Consider the following 20,692-nt stretch of genomic DNA (forward strand, 5'->3'; position numbering starts at 1 on the left):
TGCGAGGATAAAGTGCATCAGTGCGGGGACAGCCAGCCTAGGGGGCACTTCCGAGCAGGCGGAGAGCTTCCAAGGGCTGGGAAGCCAGAAACAAAGAGAAGGGAGGACATGAGCGAAGGCGAAGGGAGGGAGCAGGGGATCAGCTGAGTTCAATCCCGGCAGGAAAGCTCTTCCCCTCCGGCACATCCCTAAGAGGCGCCGGGACAAGTTTCCCCCCACTCCTCTCCCCCTTTGGGCAAGAAGACAAAGAATCCAGTGGCCCCATGGGGAAAGGGGGCGAGCAAGGGGGGGATTCGGGGGAGCCGGCGGCGCAGATCCGCTTCTACACCTGGGAGGAGATCCAGAAGCATAACCTGAGGACGGACAAGTGGCTGGTGATAGAGCGAAAGGTTTATAATGTCACCAAGTGGGCAAACAGGCACCCGGGGGGCCAGCGAGTGATCAGCCACTGCGCCGGCGAAGATGCCACGGTAAGGACCGACCCCCGCGGCTCTCCCGGCTCCAGCAGCATCCTCTGACAGCTCCTTCCCTCCCTGAAGGGAGCCAGCTGCCTGCTGTCCCCTGTCCCCATCTCCCCAACACCTGCTGGACACCCGGCTCAGCCCTTCCGCTGCTCCCAGCTCGGTCCAAGTGGATGCAGGTCCCCCCCACCCCCCCCACCCCCGGAGCCGTGGTGTCTGGAAGATGGGTTGGTAGGGATTGCTGTGCTTAAATCCTGCTAGTTTGCTTTTGTCTCCTGCTTGTGCCGTGCCTCGCGCCCTGAATTCAGGAGCAAGGCGTCCCAAATCTCCCCTTTTTCAGCGTGGAGTTTGTGACATGCAGAGTCACGCAGCCAAGCACAGGGAGGGTTAAACAGAGGCCAGGCTGTGTCTCAAAGTTGCTTCTGTGAGGAGGCTTTAAAACAAGGAGCTTTTTAGATTTTTTTTTTTTTTCCCCGGGAGAAAATTCTCTGGAGAATTTGGTTACAGGTTGCTACAGAAAAGAGAGAGAGAAAAAGAAAAGCAGCAAACCATTTGCTGCTGCTCCAGCTGTTCCTGCGCTGGGTTCAGCCACCTCTCAGGTTTCAGCACCGTAAAAGATAAGAAACCAAACAACAACAACAACAACAAAAAAAAAAACCCCTGCCTTGAAAAAGGAACAAATTAGAAATAAATTGTTTGCTGTCTGGAGTTCCCCTCAAAACCACCTTCCTCAGAAGTGCATCCAGAGAGCATGTTCTCCCCTCAGGGCGTGTTCGTGAAATGCAAGCTGCCTCAGAGCTCTTCCCAAAACGTGCAGAGACCAAGCAGGAACAAGCTGTTGGTCTCCCACAGCTCCTGACACCTCAGCAAGGAGGAAGCTCCATGTGCGACAAAATTATTTGGCAGAACCTTCCCTTTCCTTCAACCCCCATTTCCCTGCGTCCCGTGGTTATTTTCCATTCTTTTCCTTTAAGCACTGAGCTGCATTTTGGCCCTTCTGTGCCTTTTCAGTAAATCCTCTGAATGAGTAGCTTTCTCCCTCAAAAAGATGGGCCAGGTTTGTGCTTTTAAGTGCCTAAACACAGAGCTGCTCAAACAGGAGGAGTTTGACTCCTATCCCCAAGAATTTAACTCCCTTATCTCCATTAGCAACCAAAAAGCATCTGCTACTGCAGTTGTCTGGAATCCTTGAAAGGCAGGCTGAAACACAGGTTGGTGCTTCCAGGATTGCTGGTCCTCCTCCCACCTCCCCACCCTACATTGCATCCCACACTCCATGAAGGCATGGCCTTCAAAATGCTCTGAAATTGTTACATCACCCCTCTGAGCACCAAATCAGGATTGGCATCAGTTTTGCAGCTTCCCTGTGGTGAACAACCATTTACAGCCAAAAAAACCTTCTTGTTCAAGGGGAGAAAGACTTGGCCTTGACCCTGTGAGGCTTTAGATTGGATTTTAGGAGGAAAATCTTCCTTGTGAGGGTGGGCAGGCCCTGGCACAGGTTGCCCGGAGAAGCTGTGGCTGCCCCTGGATCCCTGGCAGTGTCCCAGCCAGGCTGGATGGGGTCTGGAGTAACCTGGTCGATGGAAGGTGTCCTTGCCCACGGCAGGGGAGTGGAATGAGATGATTTTTACAGCCCCTTCCAACCCGAACCATTCCATGGTTCTATGATTTTTTTTAAACACAACATCTGAGTCTGGGCCAGCCTGTTCTGGTGTCACCTCACACACAGAACACGAAGGCAGGGACACTTCCCAGTGTCTGTCCCAGAGGTGCTCAGGGATGTAAAAGAAAATCCTTGTGCTGACAGCTCTAAGCACTTCCAGTGCTCAGGTACAGCTCATATCTCCATTATACAAAGCTTTTTTTTTTTTTTTCTTCACCAGAAGCAGCTGGAATAATTCCCACATCCCATAAAACACTTCGGCTTATTTGGTCAGTAGATCACAAAGTTGGGAGGTCAAGTGCCAACATCACACAGCATTTCTCAGAGATTATCTTCTTCCTTAAGCTTTTTATCACCTGCAGTACAGAACTGAGGACAATTCCAAAATCCAGGTGCTATCTTATATTTGGGACCTATTAGTACAGGAGCTTCATGAGATACACACAATAAAAATCCAATCCTTCCGTCTCTTGCAGGATCTCCAGGCAGTGAGCACCCAATCAGACCTCTAAAGACTTTTTTATTCCCAGCAGTTAAAATAGTATTGAGTGGACATTTTTTAACGCTTCTTATGTGTCACCCTCTCTCGCTTTCCCTTTCTTCCCCTTTTTTTTCACCCAAAACTGCAGAGCCTTGCAGGAGGCACAGTCAGCTATTCACTTCCCCCCTCATTCTGCTTTTCCTTCCTCTTTCACATCTTCTGCAAATCATTCCAGAGGAGGAAAACAGGAACCAGAGTCAACATTTCAGTGACACATTTATGGGTTCAAGTTTCTATTGATTTTGGTGGGCCTTGGGCCCGAGGTCGTTGGCTGGCTCGTTTGAACCCCAGACTTTTGATGGAGGGCAGCTCCCAGGAGGGTCAGCTGGACAGAGGGAGCACTTTTCAATCCACCCTTTCTCTTTAGAGTCAGGAGGGAGATTTTAGTTTGTCCCTACAGTTCTTAGGCAACGGGACAAGGGTGGAAAGGCCAGAGCACGATGCTCCTGACTCCTGTTTTTAACTATTTTTTTTTTTCCATACTCTCTCAGCACTTTATGGAACCAATATTTCCAGTTCTCCCAGGTGAATTCCAAGAGCTGACTCCAGTTCTGTGCAGTGAGGAAAGGGCAAGGACAGAGTGAGGGTTTCTGATCTGGGTCAGCTTTCTGGCCCTGCTGCTGTCCTTGGGGTTAAAATTCTAACTGTGCCATGTGAAAGGATCTGGCCAAGATCTCATGAGCATCAGGCACCTGTGGGATACAGGTAGACAAAAATATGTGGAAGGGGAAGGAATAGAGAAAAAGAAGAGTCAGATAAGCTCATGAATGCCAGGATCAACATGACTCCACAAACAAGGCATTATTCTGAAGAGTCACCACTTTTTCCTCCGCTGTTTTACCGCTGGGATCTCCAGGCCTGGCCAAACCACCCAGGAATATTTTTTGTGTTTGCAGTCACATCCAGCTTCAGTCACCACAGTCACCCCCGCTCTTGACTTGCCTCCACGAGCAGACTTTCCAAGGGTATTTTTATCCTAAGGAAGGATTTGCACAAATTCCCCTCTGCCTACCTTCTAAGGGAATTAACAGGATTTAAGTATTTAGTTGCTTAGAAAGAATTTCTTGAGGTGCCTTTCACCATATGGCTGGATGCTATCCCAGGTCTCACCCTTCCCAGGACAGCAAATTCATCAGGCTTTAGTGGAATTAATGTCCCAAACAGTGATCACAGAGCTGGAGGTCACCTGGCCCCCCTCTTCCACAGGTTCCACAACTGCTGGAGGTGGGTGGGAATGTCACAGTGAATAGGACGCACATCTGACTTCTGGATCTCACACAGTTCCTCCTGTTTCCACTCCAGGATGCATTCCAGGCCTTCCACATCAATCCCACCTTGGTGCAGAAGTTTCTCAAGCCCTTGCTTATCGGAGAACTCGCTCCAGGGGAGCCCAGCCAGGACCGAGGCAAAAATGTGAGTTTTTGCTCCTCAGCTGGGGTTCAGGGTGGCTATTCCCACTGGTTTTTCCCTCTTGGGATGTTCTCCAGAGAGGGAGAGTTCTCAGTGACTGAACATCTCCGTGTAGCAGTATTTGCATCCTATCATATGTGTGTGGAAAGGGGGTGACACTTTTGGCCGTACAAACCTTGCCTTTCCCACAGAGCCACCAACAGCCAATTTCTGGCAGCCTGTTCCAGGCACCCAGGCTGGACTGATCCCATCCTGACGGGAAATGGGAACTGAGACATGTGGAATGGGAAATGTGCCCCAGCTCCAGGGTCCCTTCTGCTGCTCCTTTGCTGGTGACCAAGCTCCAAAACACAAGTCTCGCTTCGGTGGCCGTGCTAAGGAGCAGCAGCCACTGCCCATCCCCAGGGCAGCTCTGGATCCCTGCTCATCCATTATTCAGGCCCAGAGCGTGGCACAACTGGCCAGGAAACTCAATCCTGCCCCGTTGTTTGTGGCTGGCCATGATTGTGAGATATCTGTGTCACTCACAATAGAGGGGACAGTGCTGGCCCCCAGTGACCCAGCAATGCTCCTCATGGATGGCTGCACAGGAGCTGGCCCATGGATTGAATGGATGACGGGTGATAGTGGGTGCTCATTATCAGAGCTCTGGAATTAGGCACAATAGCACTGAATTCCCTCTTGCTCCAGCTTCTCTTGGTGCTTGGAAGCTCATTCAGACAAGAGCCATCAGGTGATGGGACACTCAACAGAGCTTGGATTACTCTCCTGGCTCCAGGTCCAAAAGGTCAGGATGTGGGCTCAGACCAGCCAGGATGCTTATTCCTAGGAATACAGGGCAAAAAGCTGGAATATGAAGCCAGGGTCCTTAGCACGGAGCTCATCCTTCCTCCATCCATCCATCCATCCCGCAACTCATTCAGGCTCACTCCCAAGCCTCACCCTGCTCTTGCCTGTCCCGTTGCAGTCCCAGCTGGTGGAGGATTTCCGGACCCTGCGGAAGACAGCGGAGGACATGAACCTGTTCCGAGCCAGCCCTTTGTTCTTCTCCCTTTACCTGGGCCACATCATTGCCATGGAAGTTTTGGCTTGGCTCATGGTTTCCTACTTTGGGACCGGCTGGATCACAACCCTCATCCTTGCCTGCATCCTTACAACTTGCCAGGTGACAAAGAGGGCTCTTCCTCACACTCCCAACATGCCCTCCATCTCCATTTCTTTCCTGCTTAGCTCTGATTCCCAATAGCTTCCTAACTATCTGATTTCCCCTCATCCCAGGCCCAGGCAGGCTGGCTGCAGCATGATTTTGGACACCTCTCTGTCTTCAAGAAGTCCTCCTGGAACCACATCTTCCACAAGTTTGTCATTGGACACCTGAAGGTAAAGGGAATTATGGAGCCAGGGAATTCTGGGAATCCATCCCTTTGGCTGTGGCCCAGTAGGAAAGAGAGGCTCTCAGCCTTCCCAAAGTGAGCAGAGGCACAAAAAAAGTTGGTGACCATTGTCCATGGAGCAGCCTGGGCTAGTGGAAGGTGTCCCTGCTCATGGCAGGGGGCTGCGACTGGATGAGCTTTAAAGTCCCTTCCAACCCAAACCATTCCAGCATTTTCTGGGAAGACACAGTGACCTGTAACTCACTCAGAGTGTATTTATTCCATGTTCTTTCAATATGGATGATCCTTGGGGATCCCTCTGGAACCAGCAGTCTCATAGCAACCAACAATTCCAGCACTCCCTGCCTGCTGCTCTTTCCAAAGCAAATCCCACTTTGGCCACAACCTGAGTCTCACCACTTTAGTTCTCATAAATGATGGGGTAATCCCACCTTGGGAGCAGCTCCCCATGGATGAAAACTCCTTGTTCTCCTTGCCCAGGGTGCCTCTGCAAACTGGTGGAACCACCGCCACTTCCAGCACCACGCCAAGCCCAACATCTTCAAGAAGGACCCAGATGTGAACATGCTGCACATTTTTGTCCTTGGGGACACACAGCCCGTTGAGGTAAGGAAAAGTGGGGAAAACGTGGAAACCTACTGTCTGAGAGGGCCCTCAGAGAGTGGTTGTGCAAATCCAGGAGTTGGCTTCCATTGTTAGACATGACTTACACAGGCAGGACTTCCAGGAATGCTAGAAAGGAAATGCTTAATCCAGGGATTTCATCTGGCTACGTTGTCTGACAGGAGTTTGGAGCCAACCCTTGCGCTGAGGAGCAGCACTGACTATTAATTCCCAATCCATTTCCTGTGCTGACCACAGGAGACAGTGTCCTGGGCTAACTCGGGAATAATAATGCAGATGGGCTTGGAGAGAACGCAGAAAGCCACTCAAGGCCACTTCATCCTGCTGGCTTGAAGTGCCAGCATGAGGGGGAAATATGGTGTTCCTCAGTATTCCAGCAGGAGCATTTCAAAACTAACCTTCCATTTCCATAGCAAATGTCTTCCAGCATCAAGTGATTTTAATTTTAATTCAATCTGCCCCTCCAGAGCCAAAATATTTACTGCCTGTTTATAAAAACCTATGCAAAGCACTTAAATTGTGGTGGTTTTCACAATGGAACAAGGGTTTCTAGTTTTAAAAGCAAAACCCCAAGAAAATGGACAAGCAGCAAAGACAACACAGGGGAATACAACATTAAAAATGGTTTCTCAGCCAGATTTTGTATTATTGAGAAAGCAGACTTAAAGGAAAACCTAAACATTTGTGGTAACAAGGAAAACTGGACTTCCTCCTCAAAATATCTAATATTAGGCCTGGATCAGTCTATCCTAATATTCTCACACTGGTATAGAATCCTTTTCCAGATGATGCCAAGTGCACAGCCTTGCAGAGCTCAGCCCAGAGGGAATAATGTGCCTGATTTGTCGGTGCTACAAGCCTTCCCTTCCAAAAAATCAGACTTCATCCCTGTCACATTGATATTAGTAAAGATGGAGGTGCTGGCAGTTCTTATCACAGACACAGGGATGGCAGCAGGCGAAGTGCATCAAAATCCCATCAAATAAATAGAGATTATCTGTAAAAATTGAGTTTACACCTAACACAAGGACAAAGTCAGGATATTTAATCACACCAAATCGCTGGTGGGAATTCAGTCAAAACTCCCTGGTCAATAAGTTAGGAATTATTGCAGAGAATCTGCTTTTACCTGGGAACATCCTGATCCCAGGCTGAGCTGTGTCCTTGTGTCCTGCAGTACGGCAAGAAGAAGCTGAAGTACCTGCCTTACAACCACCAGCACGAGTACTTCTTCCTCAGTGAGTATCCACCCTCCTCTCTTCCCTTTTCCTGGAATGCCACTTGTCCTTTCCAGCCCTCACTGTGTGAGCAGAGCAACTCCTCAAATCCCAGCTCATCCCACCCTTCCTCAGGACCCTGTGCAGCTCCCAAAATCAGCTCAGGGATGTCCAAACACCTGGAACATTGCCCTGTAGAGCAAGGGAATGTAAAAGAGCTGAGGCTGGGAATGACCTCCATGTGAGAGGCTCCATGGAAAAACTGCATGTTCCCAGTTCCATGGAAGCAGTCCCTCATGCCACACACCTTCCCACCCCTCTGATGGCCAAACCATTTCCCTTTGCCTTGCAGTCTTCCCGCCTCTGCTCATCCCTGTGTATTTCCAAATCCAAATCATCTCGACCATGATCAGGCGCAGGTTCTGGGCGGTGAGTGAAACATTCCCTCCATCCTTATGGGGTCTGGCAGGAAACTGGAGCAGAGAGGGAGGCCAGGGGCCCAGCAGGAATTACCCACTGTTCCCAACATCCCCGGCAAGGACACGTTACCCAAGATGGGCGAAATGATGCCTGGCGTTTTCTCTCTCCCCCCAGGACCTGGCCTGGGCCATCAGCTACTACCTGCGCTACTTCCTCACCTACATCCCGTTCTATGGCATCCTGGGATCCCTGGGTCTCCTCACGTTTGTCAGGTAGGGGCTCAAGGGCATCCCTGCTGCTCTGCCATCCCTCCAGTGCTGTTTGAGCCTGGCCTCAGCTCTGCTGTGTCCCACTGCTTCACTTCCCTCTCAGGAATTCTGGCTTCCCTCCCAATTCTAGCTCCTCTGGCACTCGACATCTTCTCCTACCTGCATCTCCCCCTGCCCCACCATGGTCCAGCCAGGATTCTCCTCCCTTTCCTCATTCCCTGTTCCCACACACTGCTGATCCCACTTTGGTCATGGCTGGACCCTCCCAGAGTGTCTCATCCCGCCCTCTTCCCAGCTGACTGTGGAGGTAATCCTGTGCAAGCTCCAAGTCTGAAATCAAGCTGGAAAACTTAGCACAACCGGCCCATTATTCCCAAAATTTTTGATGAAACTGAAAGTGCAAGAAAAAAAAGCAAAATTGCAAAATCAGATCATCTGCTCTTTCAGAAAACAAGCCTGGAATGAGGATGATTCCAGGCAATTCCTTGTCAACATCCATCCAAGTCTCTGCTGCTCCCTGCAAACCCCACCTGATGTCCCCACATCTGGCAGAAATTGTCACAATTTTTCCTGGCTTTGCAGGTTTCTGGAGAGCCACTGGTTCGTGTGGGTCACCCAGATGAATCACATTCCAATGGAAATTGATTCCGAGAAGCACAGAGACTGGCTGAGCTCCCAGGTAACTGGGAGGGGAGAAAAAAACACCCCTGACTCACCCCAAAATGGGATTTACTCAGAGAGTGTGAGGGTTACCACCACCCCTTATTAGGATAGAGTGTCTTGTCCATGACTTCTCCTATAAAGATGTTCTTCCCAGAGCCAGCAATGCTGGGCAAAGACATGGAGTTCCAAAGTTCTGCAATTACTTTGACAATTAAAAGGTTACCTGCTCCTGGAGGCAAGTTGAGAGAGGGAATGACTGGTGACTGATGCTGGATGTGACTGCAAATCCAGAAAAATATTCGTGGGTGTTTTGGCCAGGCCTGTAGATTCCACAGGAAGACAGCTGAGGAAAAAGTGGTGACTCTTCATTTTGGAAGCTGCCTTTGTCCTTTTGTTCTGGAAGATGAGTGACTGTGTGCTCCCTTTCCTTTTCTTTATTCTAGAACCATACTCTTGATATTTTGGCAGTTCTGTCTCCCTGCAAATCCAAATAAGATGTCTGAGGGAGGAACCCAATAAAAAATTTGGTTGCATTTTAAGAATTTTAAGAAAAAACATCTAATTTTATGAAAACTAATAGCAAGAATACCTAAGAAATATTGTCAGAGTATCACACTTAAGGCAAACTGCGCAATAACTACACGGGGATGGGGAAGCTTTGTGTCCATGCATTTTCCTCCCATTTTCCACCTTGGTACTGCTGCCAACCCTCTGATCTCCAATGGGAGAGGCTGAGATTTAGGAATCTGGGCTTGGGCTACATCACTTCACCACCAGTGCAAGTTTGATTACCTGAGGCCCTGAGGGAGGATTAAAGCTCCCCTTGCTGCACCCAGCAGGCCCAGCACGGCAGGCTCTGCACTCCCAGAGCTCAGGAAGAGCAATTTCACCCTGATTTTGGGACGAGCCAAATCCTCACAGTTTTCTCTCTCCTGGCAGATGGCAGCGACCTGCAACATTGAGCAGTCCTTTTTCAATGACTGGTTCACCGGGCACCTGAACTTCCAGATCGAGCACCAGTGAGTACGGAGCCGGCATTGTGAGGGCACTGCCAGCTTGTCACAGCCCCAGGGACGGAATTAGGAGGTGGGGCAGGATCATATGCCAAGGAAAAAGAGTTCCAGACTACACAGCAGTGAAAGTTGTGGCTGCCCCATCCCTGGAAGTGCTCCAGGCCACGTTGGATGGGGCTTGGAGCAACCTGGGATAGTGGAAGGTGTTCCTGCCCGTGGTGGGGCGGGAACTGAATGAGCTTTAAGATCCCTTCTCACCCAAACCATTCCATGGTAGTCTGCTTCTATTACAGCCACGACATTTTTCTCTCTTGCTGCAAAGCTTTCACTCTCACAGCCTTAATTTAGGGTTTAATTAGGAGTCATCATTATGCATCTACCATTACAAAGGCTGTGGGCTCATATGCCAAGCATCCACCTCAGAAAACTCCCCTCCCCTAAAGCATTCCAGTGTTTTATAGAGTGTGGGACTGTGTAGGATGCTGGGTACCAGATTCCAGAAAAAATATGGAAACCAGGGCCATATGGACAGTCTGTTGCCAATGGCAACAGCAAACATAGAAGAAAAGGTTTTTAGGGTGAGGCTGCATGGTTTGGGAGCCAGCTTAGGAAATCTCCATGAAAAACATAGGGAAAGGTCCCCCAAGATCCTTCTTTACCTGCTTCCAGAGGTGGAAAAGCAGGTCACTGGGAATTCAGTTCAGCAAGAAACAATTATTCCCAGAGGAAACGGGCGGCCATCTCTGAGGCTGTTCCCTCACTCCTGCTGCCCTCTCATTGCACACTCGTGTCCCTTCTTGCACAAACTGGCTTTCAGTGTGTCCTGAGCATGGCTTTGCTTTGAGGCATGGCAGGAAAATCAGTTTTCACCTCTTCCTTGAGACAGAGGAGCGTAAAGCAGGGATGTCTCTGTGCCTCTCTTCCTTTGTCTGTACAGCTTGAGGAGGCACCAACACCAAGCGCCTGAGGATGCAAACAGAGAGATGCCCATCCCTTGGTGCTTGTCTCGTGAGCTTTCTCAGCTTTGTTTTCTCTCTCTCCTCTCCAGCCTGTTTCCAACAATGCCACGGCATAACTTCTGGAAGGTGAAGCCTTTGGTGAAGTCATTATGTGCCAAGTACGGAGTCCCGTATGAGGAGAAGCCCCTTGGGAAAGCATTTGTAGACATCGTTGGGTAAGGCCCTCCTGATCCCCCCTGCAGCTCATTTTTCCAGGGACACCCAATATTTTCTAGCACAGAGGATTCAGGACTCAACAGACCCTTCAGAAATTTGTGCTGTTGCTTGCTGTCAAAGTACCAAACACTTAACCTTCAGATGGGTACAAACCTGATCACAGCATCTGGGGATATGGTGGCTCAGCAGTGCTGGGGTGGATCTTAGAGGCCTTTTCCAACCTTAATGATTCTGATTTTTATACCACCCTGTTCTGACAGCTGGTGGCTCCTGCTGCAAAGTGAGACGAATCAAAGGGAAACAGGTCAGGTTACAGCCTCTGCTGCGTCCCCTGAGAGCCCTGCCAGCAGCAACAGGCAATTCCCTGCAGGCAGAGCTGGAGACGAGTCTAACGGCCCTTGTCAGCAGCCTCGGTGTTAATGTTGCTGTCTCAGTTACTCCGAGGGGAATAATTCATGGCAGGGAACATGAGAAAGCTCTGCAGTCCAGGCACCTCCTGCACAAACTACTCTGAGCACAGGCAGATTGAAGAGGGGTGGCCACAAAGGGTGGGAGAGCTGAAAACTGGTTCCAAACCTGCTTTTGTCCTCAAATCCAGTTAGGACAGGGCCATGCAGCACCAAGGCACAGTGGGGTGAAGCCTGGAGGCTCCCAAGAGGACTTGCAGCCCCTTCCAGTGCCTAAAAGGGCTCCAAAGGAGCTGGTGAGGGACTTTGGACAAGGGCCTGGAGTGACAGGACAAAGGGGAATGGCTTCACACTGCCAGAGGGTGGGTTCTGTGAGTGTGAGCCTATGATTGATACTAAAATTCAGCAATAGGCTCCATTGCAGGAAAAAACACGACAGCAGCAAGATTCCCAAACTTCTCCTCCTTTTCTTCCCATAGGTCCCTAAAGAAATCTGGAGATCTCTGGCTGGATGCTTATCTCCATAAGTGATCATGAATCTTTCTGGGGAGGTGTGAGTGACCGGGAGGGATGGGGGGGCATAGGGGGGGGGATCACACTTGTGTCTTTTACTCTCAGATCTCAGTCTAAATCCACGGTTGGAGGGGAGTTTCCTCTCTTGTCAGCTGCTTCTGGCGCAGGCCCAGGCAACCTGTTTAATCCAGGCAGATTTAAAATGTGCTCCAGAGGGTGGAAAGCGAGGCCAGCATCGCAGGGAACGGAAGGTTGGGTGAGGATGATGAGGAATGTTTAAAAAAGGGGCATTAATATCTGATCTTGACCTTCTTTTCACAAGATTCGTCCTCGTTCTGCCTAAACCACACAAACACCGATTCGCACCTAAGGGTTTTTTGAGGCCTCAGTGAGTGTTTGCAATCCAAGGACACCACAGCCAACTCATGCCTCTTTCCCATGTTTGTGTGAAAGAGGAATCACATCCCACGGGACTGGCAGCTGCTGGGCTGTGCTTCCAGCCCTGTCCAGCACCCAGCTCCCTCCTTTCCCTGCCTCCTTCCCTTCTCTAACCATAGCATCCCTTTAGTCCAAGCTGTGACTCTGGCCCTGCACAGCTAACCCCTAACCACAGCAGGGCTAACATAGCCGTGTTTGTAGGATCAGCCCCTATTCCCAGGGGTCTGTAGAAGATTTCTGGGCTTAAACAGCAAAATGTCTCCTTTAGGAGAGGGTCTGTTTTCTTTTTAATGAGCAGCAGGTCTGGCACGGGCGATTGGTCAGCAAACCACACAAAAGACCAAAACAATCACACAAGCAAAACGTGCTAATTGCTCCTCAGTGCTGCGGGGGAACCACAAATGGCCTTTTCACCACCCTGCCCGGCAGAAGCCCAGGGTTCTGCCTGTCTGCACACGCCTGGCAGGCACCGAGCCTCTCCCCGCCTGCCCGAGGCCAGGAGCCATGGCACCGTTCACCCTTCCCTTGGGAACAATCGCAGGAGGAAAGGAGTTCTCCCTGCAGAAGGAGGAGCTGCCCAAACAGTCTGGAATCAGGACTGCCCAGGCTCTGCTGCTGATGTGACACCTTTGGAGAACCCTCGTACAAGTTGTTTAAAACTCAATTTTCTGCCCAGCACCTAATTACCAAAACCCACTAATGGCTTACCGGGAGAGATGGCTGAACAGCTTCCAGGTGCTTCTGGAACAGGCAACCTGACCCCAAATAAATCCAGGGGTCCAGGTTCAGCTGCAACACAGCAGAAGAGATGTTTGATTTAGGACAAAGGGCCGTGGTTCCAAAAGCAGCCTCCAGCTCCAGCATCCACCTCGGTGCTCCCTGGAAACACCAGGAGGGAGATGCTGGTTACTTCACAGGCCTCATTACTTCCCTCACCTCTGAAACTGGATCTTCTCTGTCAAATCCCTGAATCCTAACAGCATCCCACAGAATCAGCAAGGTGCTTCATCATGAACAGAGGTGACTCCGGGACTGTGGCCAGCATTAAAAAAAATGAATGTATTCCCTCCCCGGCTTCTTTGGAGAATAAAATGAGATTTTATCTTTGCTTACAGATGGGGAATTCAGCATCTTGCAACTTCAGCAAGCCAGTGATACTGAGGGTTTGTAAAGGGCTTGTGCTGGGGGTTTTGCCCACCCAAGTACCACTAGGAATGTTTAGGGTGAAAAGCTACACAAATAACATCCTTCGGGATGCTGTGATTTCCCTGGCAGGTAGTAAGGAGCTAGCCTGGGATTTGGCTAACCTCATCAGGACTGCCTTAATTTGTGCATCCCTTTCTGACTCCTTGAATGTACCTCACTGAGCTCCAGCAAGGATGACCACGAGCACAGTGGCATCAGCACTGCAAGCTTTTAAATCTCCAGCTTATTCTTCTGACAGCCCTTGGTTTTTTGTCTTATTTCCAGAGCAAATATGTTCCTCCTTAGCCCTGTCCTCCTGTTCTCACTTTTCTTCTTAGGAAACTGGGTTCATCTTGGGAAAGATCAGTTCTTAGGTAAATGGGCATTTTTTTCCCCACCAAAACTCATTATTTTTTCAGGCAAACCGTCTCTGGCTCATACATTTTCTTCCTCTCCCTCCAAAAAATCCCAGCTTTCTGTCTTGGAATTTGAGCTGTTTTCCTACGTGCCTTGATTCTTTGTTGATACCCCATCCCTGGAGGTGTTCCAGGCCAGGCTGGATGAGGTTTCAAGCAACCTGATCTAGGGAAGGTGTCCCTGTCCATGGCAGGAGGGTGGAATTGGATGATCTTTATTGTCCCTTCCAACCCAAACCATCCCAGGATTCTTTAAGCTCTCCACCCTTTAACGGGAGCAGGTCAAACAGATCCCTGACAAAGAGCCCTGGAAGTCTGGATCAACCTGCTTTGTTATCATTGTTCTCCAAGTAGAATTAGGTTTATCTGGAGATATTCCAGAAGTTTCAGTAAAGCTGGAAATGTGGACAGATATAAACTTCCCACGAGCTTCCTTGGCTTTGTCTCCAACAAGGCAGCAATGAGTGAGGCATGAGCAGGTTAAAGTTTGCCATCAGAATGACTGAAACACAGAATTTTCAGCATAGCTTTGCCCAGCTTTCTGAGAACTCTTAACTAACCAGCTTCTCTGAAAATAATGAGGTGAAATCTTGTCCACTTTCTCTCTCGATAAAGGTCACTCATTTGCATTGTAATGAGACACAAACATGAAAAAAAAGAAAAAACATAACCAGTAAGAGATGCTGGGAGCCTGCCAGGGTTTATTGAACCCAGCTACACCACATGGCGATGGGGAGCTGGAAACAGAGCTGGTTTCAGGGCAGAGAATCAAACAACAGCCAGGGAAGGACTGGATTTGTTCTCACTCACCGTGTGGGAGTAGAGTAGGAGCTGGAGGACCAGGATGGTCGAGGATGGCAGAGAAAAGCACAAACTGCAGCAAAGAGAAGCCTCTGGGGGTGTTTTGGGAGGAGAAGGAGAAATGGGAGAAGTTTGGGAAGGTTGGGGGTTGAGGAGGGATGCATGAGAGGGGGAGAAAAAATACTGAGGGGTGAAGGAGAAGAAATTTGGAATCGTGATCTCCCAGCATGGCTGGAATCTGCCTGGAGGACTGTGCTGGAGACACAGGGCAGAGCTGGGGCTCAGAGGGGGTGGCAGGGACTGGTGACATCCACAGGCGCCTCGGAATGAGCTGGATCTCACACTGAGCCCCTGCTCCGGCAGCTCTGGGAGCAGGGACTCACTGCCCCCAGTTTCCAGGGAGAGGCACAGTGGGAATCAGGGGACTTTCCTTGGAGATTTCCCTCCAAGCATGGATCTGAGAAGCCCAAATCCCAACTGCTCACTGAGATAGGGCTTGGGAGGCTTGTCAGGACCCATCTCCAGGCACCATCATTCCCTGCTGCAGGGGCTGAGCTCCCTGGCTGGATTTGAAGTCTTTATTAGGGCAAAGACATCCTTTTCCTTCGTAGATGCTTTCCTAAGAAAGCCTTCCTAACAAAGCCCTAACATTCCCGATGTTAAAGCAGCAAACCCACATTCCTTATAGGACAGCTCCTGCTTTGTTTCATTCTTTAAAAAAGGAAATGAATATTCCAGTAACTCAAAAAGAACCCTTTTTTTTTTCTTGTGTATTCTACCACTCAATAAAATCGTAACTATTTGTTGACCATATAAATGCTTTATGTGGAGTTTTTTCCAGAGTCACTGGTGCTCAGGAACTTTGTTCCCTCTGGAGTGCCTTCTGCCACACAAACCCATGAGCAGGTGGCACGGAGATGCCAACTAAGCAAGTTGGGACATTTCTAGGGTGGGAATTTCACCATCCGGGTTTTGCTCCGAGATCAAAAACATGTTCAAATGCAGAATTGTAAAGGGTCAGGGTAGGATTTGATATAAAGGGCGAGTCAAGCTCCAATTTCACATTTAGCCTCCTAACTGCTGTTTTTAGCAGTTCAACATCAGATCCCAAGCCAAGAACACTGTGGAAGGAGACTAAAAAAGGATCCGGGATCAGACTTGCTGATTATGGCTTCCCTTGGTTTTCCTGGGGTTTTTTATGGAGGAGCTGTTAGCCAGTAAGTGTGGAAAGTCCTTTTTCCACTTCATGTGGTGAAATTAGTGGAATTACTTTGATACCATTGACTTTAATAGCACAAATGGGTTTCTTTATCAGCCTCCACAAGCTCAGGATGATCAATGGAGCTGCTTCCCCTTATCCTGGGAACAAGCACCAAAGGAAAGGAGATTTTCCTGCCAAAGATTTGCCTGGCTGCTCAAACTCAGCCTCCAGACTGTCTGGGGAGGCAGCTGAGAAAAAAATTGTTGTGAAAACTTCATAGAAGCATTTTACAATTTTCCAGAAGCCCATTTTGTGCCCATTCGTGGCTCATCCCAGGGTGTGCTGAGCACCTTGCAGCAGCTTTCCCAACCCACAGCTCCATCCGATGCTTTGGTGGGTTTGGAGTTGACATCAGCAGTGGGTTTTAGGTCAAAACTGTCTCGAGGTCAGCCCAGAGGCTTTAACAGAGCTGGTTCTGCCAAATGAACCCATTGAAACCCGTCTCATCAGGTGGAGGGGCAGACAAAGGAAGCTCACAGGCTGTCCCGGGTCAGGAGACAAAGCAATGGCCAGATTATCCTTATCTGTCCCCTAAAACCAACACTGCAGCTTGCCAGAGTCCACAGGAATTGCTCCATAGGCAAACTCATCCTGCCCAGACAGCAGGTGCCACGAGGTGTCACAGAACCCAAAGCAGAGAATGACCCCATTTTTGGGGCTTTCATTTCATCCCAGAATAAACAGGCTCCCCTAACACAAACACAGGGGGCTCTTACACAAAAATTAACCACTACAAATCACTATCTTCATCCATAAACAGCATTGCTTTAAAAAAAATCATCATGGTTTACTTACTCTGCAGAGGCCCAGTTCTAGAGGTCTCAGGAAACTGCTTCACAACATAATTTGTGTGTGGCATCAGTGTGGGGAAAAACAGGTTCGTGGTGTTCAGATGTGCAGTTTTTACCCCCTCCAAGCTGGCCTCGAACACTTTACAGGGATGGGGCAGCCACATTTGTGAGCTCCCTTCTTGCAACAGGTTTTTTAAACTCTGTTTAAAAAGTAAAAAGTCAACATCAAGTTTAGCCTCTGGAAAAAACCTCAGTTTTTATCCACTATTTGTGCTGGGTTATATCATGTTATCATATATATTTTATTGAAAAATTAGTCTGAATTCCTCAAATAGCACATAGAAACACTTCCATACTGAGCCCTCCCTACACCATCCCTCTGCCCTGGGGATTCTACAGAACAGGGCATTGTTGGAGCTGCTGTAAGGTGAATATTCCATTCACATTTCCAGCCATACACTCAACATCCATTTGGAAACAGTGTTGTAAAGAGTATGAAGGGAATAATCCAGAATTCCAGAGTGAGCCAGGAGGTGAATCATTCCCCCACAGCAGAACATAAAATAGAATAAAATAAATACAAATTACATAAATGAATAATAATAAAAAATGAAAATAAAGGTGTTGTCTATCCCCTAGAGAGGCTGGAGGGTGCAAATGTAAGTTCCAGTGGGGTGAATGATGATGTTTTCTAAAACATCCTGTGTCAGAGCTTTTCCACCTTCTGCCAGCCACTGAGGTTTGAAGGCCAAGTCCAGGCTGCTCAGGTCAAGGGAGGCTCAGTGGGAATTCGAGAAAGGAGTGGGAAAAGGCCAAGGAGAAGGATCATCACCTGGAAGCACCACCTTCGCCCGCAGCATCCTCCTGAGCACAGTTAGGTAACTCCCCAACTTCTTGGCCAGGTGCTGGCTGTGGGGATGACAGTGAGAATATTAATCACACTAATTGCCTGTGATTGCACCCATCCTCCTTGGAATGGGTGTGGCTGGTTCACTTGCCTGATTAATTTAATTGGCCTCAATTAGCCTGGCCTTCATAAAAAAAACAGCTGCTGCTTAATAAGATACAGGAGCCATACTGCACTTTCCCTGTGTGTTTTGTTCCCTTTTTGCTTACAGATGCCTGACAAAACCTGGAAATTTGGGTTCTGAGCTGAAGATGCTGTTGGTTGCTCAGCTGGAGCCAGTTCCTGGCCCAGGATCTCCAGGTAAATCACTCAGAGTTGAAATTATCACCCTTTGCAAGTCCACACACCTTCAGGCCACGCTCACAACCCCAAACGGAGTGGAGCAGCACAGCCCGTGCTTCACCATCACCCTGGGGAGGGGGAAATAAAGCATGAGTGGAAATCAAAGCGCTGCTGCCAATTCCAGCTCCGTGCCTTGCTCATTCTTGTCTCCCCATCGTGCTGGAGCTCACCAAGTGCTCAAATTAAACACCTGATTTGGTGAAGGTATGCGAGTGAAATGGAATCCAACAGCACTAAAGGGCAAGGAATGGTGAAGCTGCTGCATTCCAGCACCATGACTCCTTCCATGTCCCTGCAGAAAATCAACAGCTCCACAGTAACAGAATGTCTGGGCTTGAATGGTACAGGAGGAGCACCTGGGCAAGTCAGGATGATCTTTAGAGATCCCTTCCAACCCAAACCATTCCCTGGGAACATTTCTGTCTGCGTAAAATAAAATAAAGAACGAAAAGCAAAGAGATGTCGAGCCTGCTCTGCCCCTTGATGCACAAAAGAATCACACACAAAACAGAGGACAGAGATTAAAAAGCCATTTCCTTTCTTCAGTGTCTTGGTAACCTTTAAACAGAGAGGGACAGTTCTTAAAGTCTCTACTGAGATACTTAGTAAAGAGACTCTCCTGGGTGTGGTGGTGCTGGGACAGGGATGAGTGCCATGTGCTGCAGTAGGAGAGAGGGTTTAAGTCATTTGTGTATCTTGAATGTGTAAAGCCAGACTTTTAAAAACAGCACCAAGAAGAAAAAGTAGTGACACCCTTGCTGACAACAGCAAAGTGGGTTTTTTGGGTTTTCCAAACCCAGATGGATCAGGCACCACTCAAACACAGCCCACAAGGGCTTCTCCACACACACATAATTCCAGTGTGAAATGAGTAAGATTTGGAACCCAGGTTCCCTATCCTGTTAAGGACTAATGTCTGCCAGAGCTGTCAAGATTTTGGGGTGGTTGCAAAACTTCCCTTACCCAAAAGCACCTTGGGACCATCAGGGACTGCTCCAGCTCCTCTGAGACATCAAGACATTATTTATCACTGCCTTCAGTTTGATGGAAAGTTGGATTAGCGCTTCCCTCCTTCCTCCTGGTTTTGCCAGCTGGCACTGGTGGCCTGACAAAGGGAAAGGTCACCAACGGCAAGGGACGAGAGTCACCTCTGTCCAGGTCCTGATGCAGAAAGAGCAAAGGTGTCACTGAGCTGTGACTCACATGTGTGTCCACTGGTGTGAAGCACCTTAACTTGACTCTAAGGTGATTAACAGAGCAGAATTAGCACAGTGAGCCAGGGGAATTAAGGGCAGGGAGCTGTCCTTGAGCCAATCCCATCTGCCAGAGGGAAGCCTGCAGCCCCAGAACCAAAGAGGGAGCAGAAACTGGAAGCATCAGCAGAGTTAAAAGCTCAGGATGTTTTGTGTGCCCGCACGGATGGCCCTGGAAGCTCTGTGAGCAGCACAGGACTGACTGCTGGGGTTTGCACTGCAAAGCTGCCTGGGGAACACCTCCAGCTTCAGCTTCCTTCTCCCAGCTCCCCTCTCTGGGACTGTCCCATGGGGAGCTGTTTTGGGACTTCTACTCCTGCACCAAATGGCTTTTGCTTCACTGGAGTCACTTGTAAGTAACCAGATCTGTACCAGTGACTCAGCTTTTCCCGTGCAGCTGATGTCTTCTTCTCCTACCAGGGGAATCATTTCAAGACTAAGCCAAACAAAAGCTAAAGAGTACCTTTTCCTTCCCAAACTTTCCCTGCTGTCCCTCTGTTCCATCATTCCAGCCAGTCCTATCTCCTCTCCTGAGCCAGGACACCACTGGAAGCTCAGATTTGTCACAGAATCCCACAATGGTTTGGGTTGGAAGGGACCTTAAAGCTCATCCCATTCCACCCCCTGCCATGGGCAGGGACACCTTCCACTGTCCCAGGTTGCTCCAAGCCCCATCCAGCCTGGCCTTGGACACTTCCAGGGATCCACAGCTTCTCTGGGCACCCTGTGCCAGTGCCTCACCGCCCCCACAGGGAAGGATTTCTTCCCAGTATCTCATCCAAATCTACCTCCCTTCATCTTAAGGCCACTCCAAAGCCATTTTCCCACCTTCCCCTCACATCCAGCCCACAGCTTGGCCGAGTCTCACTTTCTCTATCTTCCCTATCCCTCCTAATCCACCCCCGAAGGAGGTGAAACATTCTCTGGAAGTTACACCAGCACAAAGTCCAGCTGCCTTCTCAGCCTGGCTAAAGTCAACCTTCCAGCTCAGCCCAGTGAGCCTCACACAAACATGGGAATATTGACATGATAAACAGCAAATCCAACCTCTTGGCTCCCAGCACCGGTGGCACCACAGGGATTTGCTCCTATCAGGAACGTGTTGCCTTGGCAGAGCTGGCCAGCCCCAGCCCCAGCCCTGGGTGCCATGTGCACACTGAGAACGGTGCCAGGACATCTGACTTTTTCCTGGCACGGCCACGCTTCCCTCAGTGTCCGAAATGACTGGAATTTCCCCATGGCTGACCCAGTGCTCCCTGTTCTGCACTGCTCCTCACTGCTTTGGATGGATTCATCCTACGGAAAGGTTGGGAAAGCTTGGAAACTCCTGACTTTTCCGAGGCCAGCTGCTTCTCTTCTCTCTTTTCCTTCACTGCACCTGGAGTAAATAATACAATAAAAAAAAAAAAAATCTTTCATTTGTTGGTTCCTGGGAACAGGAACCATCCATCTCTGTGGGGCATGTGGGGACAGCCTGACCAGCGGTGCAAAGACAGCCTGATTTACAGCCCTGAATTAGCCCAAA

General features: G+C 49.4%; 2 protein-coding genes and 1 long non-coding RNA gene across 7 annotated transcripts in view; 1 reads left to right on the top strand and 2 right to left on the bottom strand.

The window, feature by feature from the left end:
• On the top strand, positions 1-18,019 carry LOC116445339 (acyl-CoA 6-desaturase-like). Of its 2 annotated transcripts, none has more exons than XM_032111896.1 (13): positions 1-470; positions 3,971-4,081; positions 5,046-5,243; positions 5,357-5,458; positions 5,953-6,078; positions 7,274-7,334; positions 7,666-7,742; positions 7,908-8,005; positions 8,585-8,681; positions 9,605-9,684; positions 10,727-10,852; positions 11,740-11,813; positions 17,784-18,019. In XM_032111896.1, the coding sequence occupies exons 1-12, from the start codon at positions 264-266 to the stop codon at positions 11,789-11,791; spliced, it is 1,335 nt and encodes a 444-aa protein (XP_031967787.1). In that variant the 5' UTR covers positions 1-263; the 3' UTR covers positions 11,792-11,813; positions 17,784-18,019. The 2 variants fall into 2 exon arrangements, with proteins under 2 accessions (XP_031967787.1, XP_031967786.1); XM_032111895.1 differs by lacking the exon at positions 17,784-18,019 and adding an exon at positions 12,510-13,327.
• Positions 2,371-11,745, bottom strand: LOC116445444. Its single transcript, XR_004240790.1, has 2 exons — positions 11,007-11,745; positions 2,371-9,143 (listed from the first exon to the last, which is right to left on the bottom strand). It is a non-coding gene; the product is annotated as an uncharacterized LOC116445444 (long non-coding RNA).
• Positions 14,035-20,692, bottom strand: part of RAB3IL1 (RAB3A interacting protein like 1) — a 26,921-nt gene continuing 20,263 nt past the window's right edge. For all 4 annotated transcript variants that reach the window (XM_032111875.1, XM_032111871.1, XM_032111874.1 and 1 more), the window contains exons 13-14: positions 17,498-17,574; positions 14,035-16,865 (exon numbers count right to left, since the gene is read on the bottom strand). In XM_032111875.1, the coding sequence (XP_031967766.1) occupies positions 16,807-16,865; positions 17,498-17,574 (136 nt within the window). In that variant the 3' untranslated portion in view covers positions 14,035-16,806. The remainder of the gene's footprint in view (positions 16,866-17,497; positions 17,575-20,692) is intronic.

This window comes from Corvus moneduloides, chromosome 6 (assembly GCF_009650955.1).
Source record: "Corvus moneduloides isolate bCorMon1 chromosome 6, bCorMon1.pri, whole genome shotgun sequence".
Classification (NCBI taxonomy): Eukaryota; Metazoa; Chordata; class Aves; order Passeriformes; family Corvidae; genus Corvus; species Corvus moneduloides.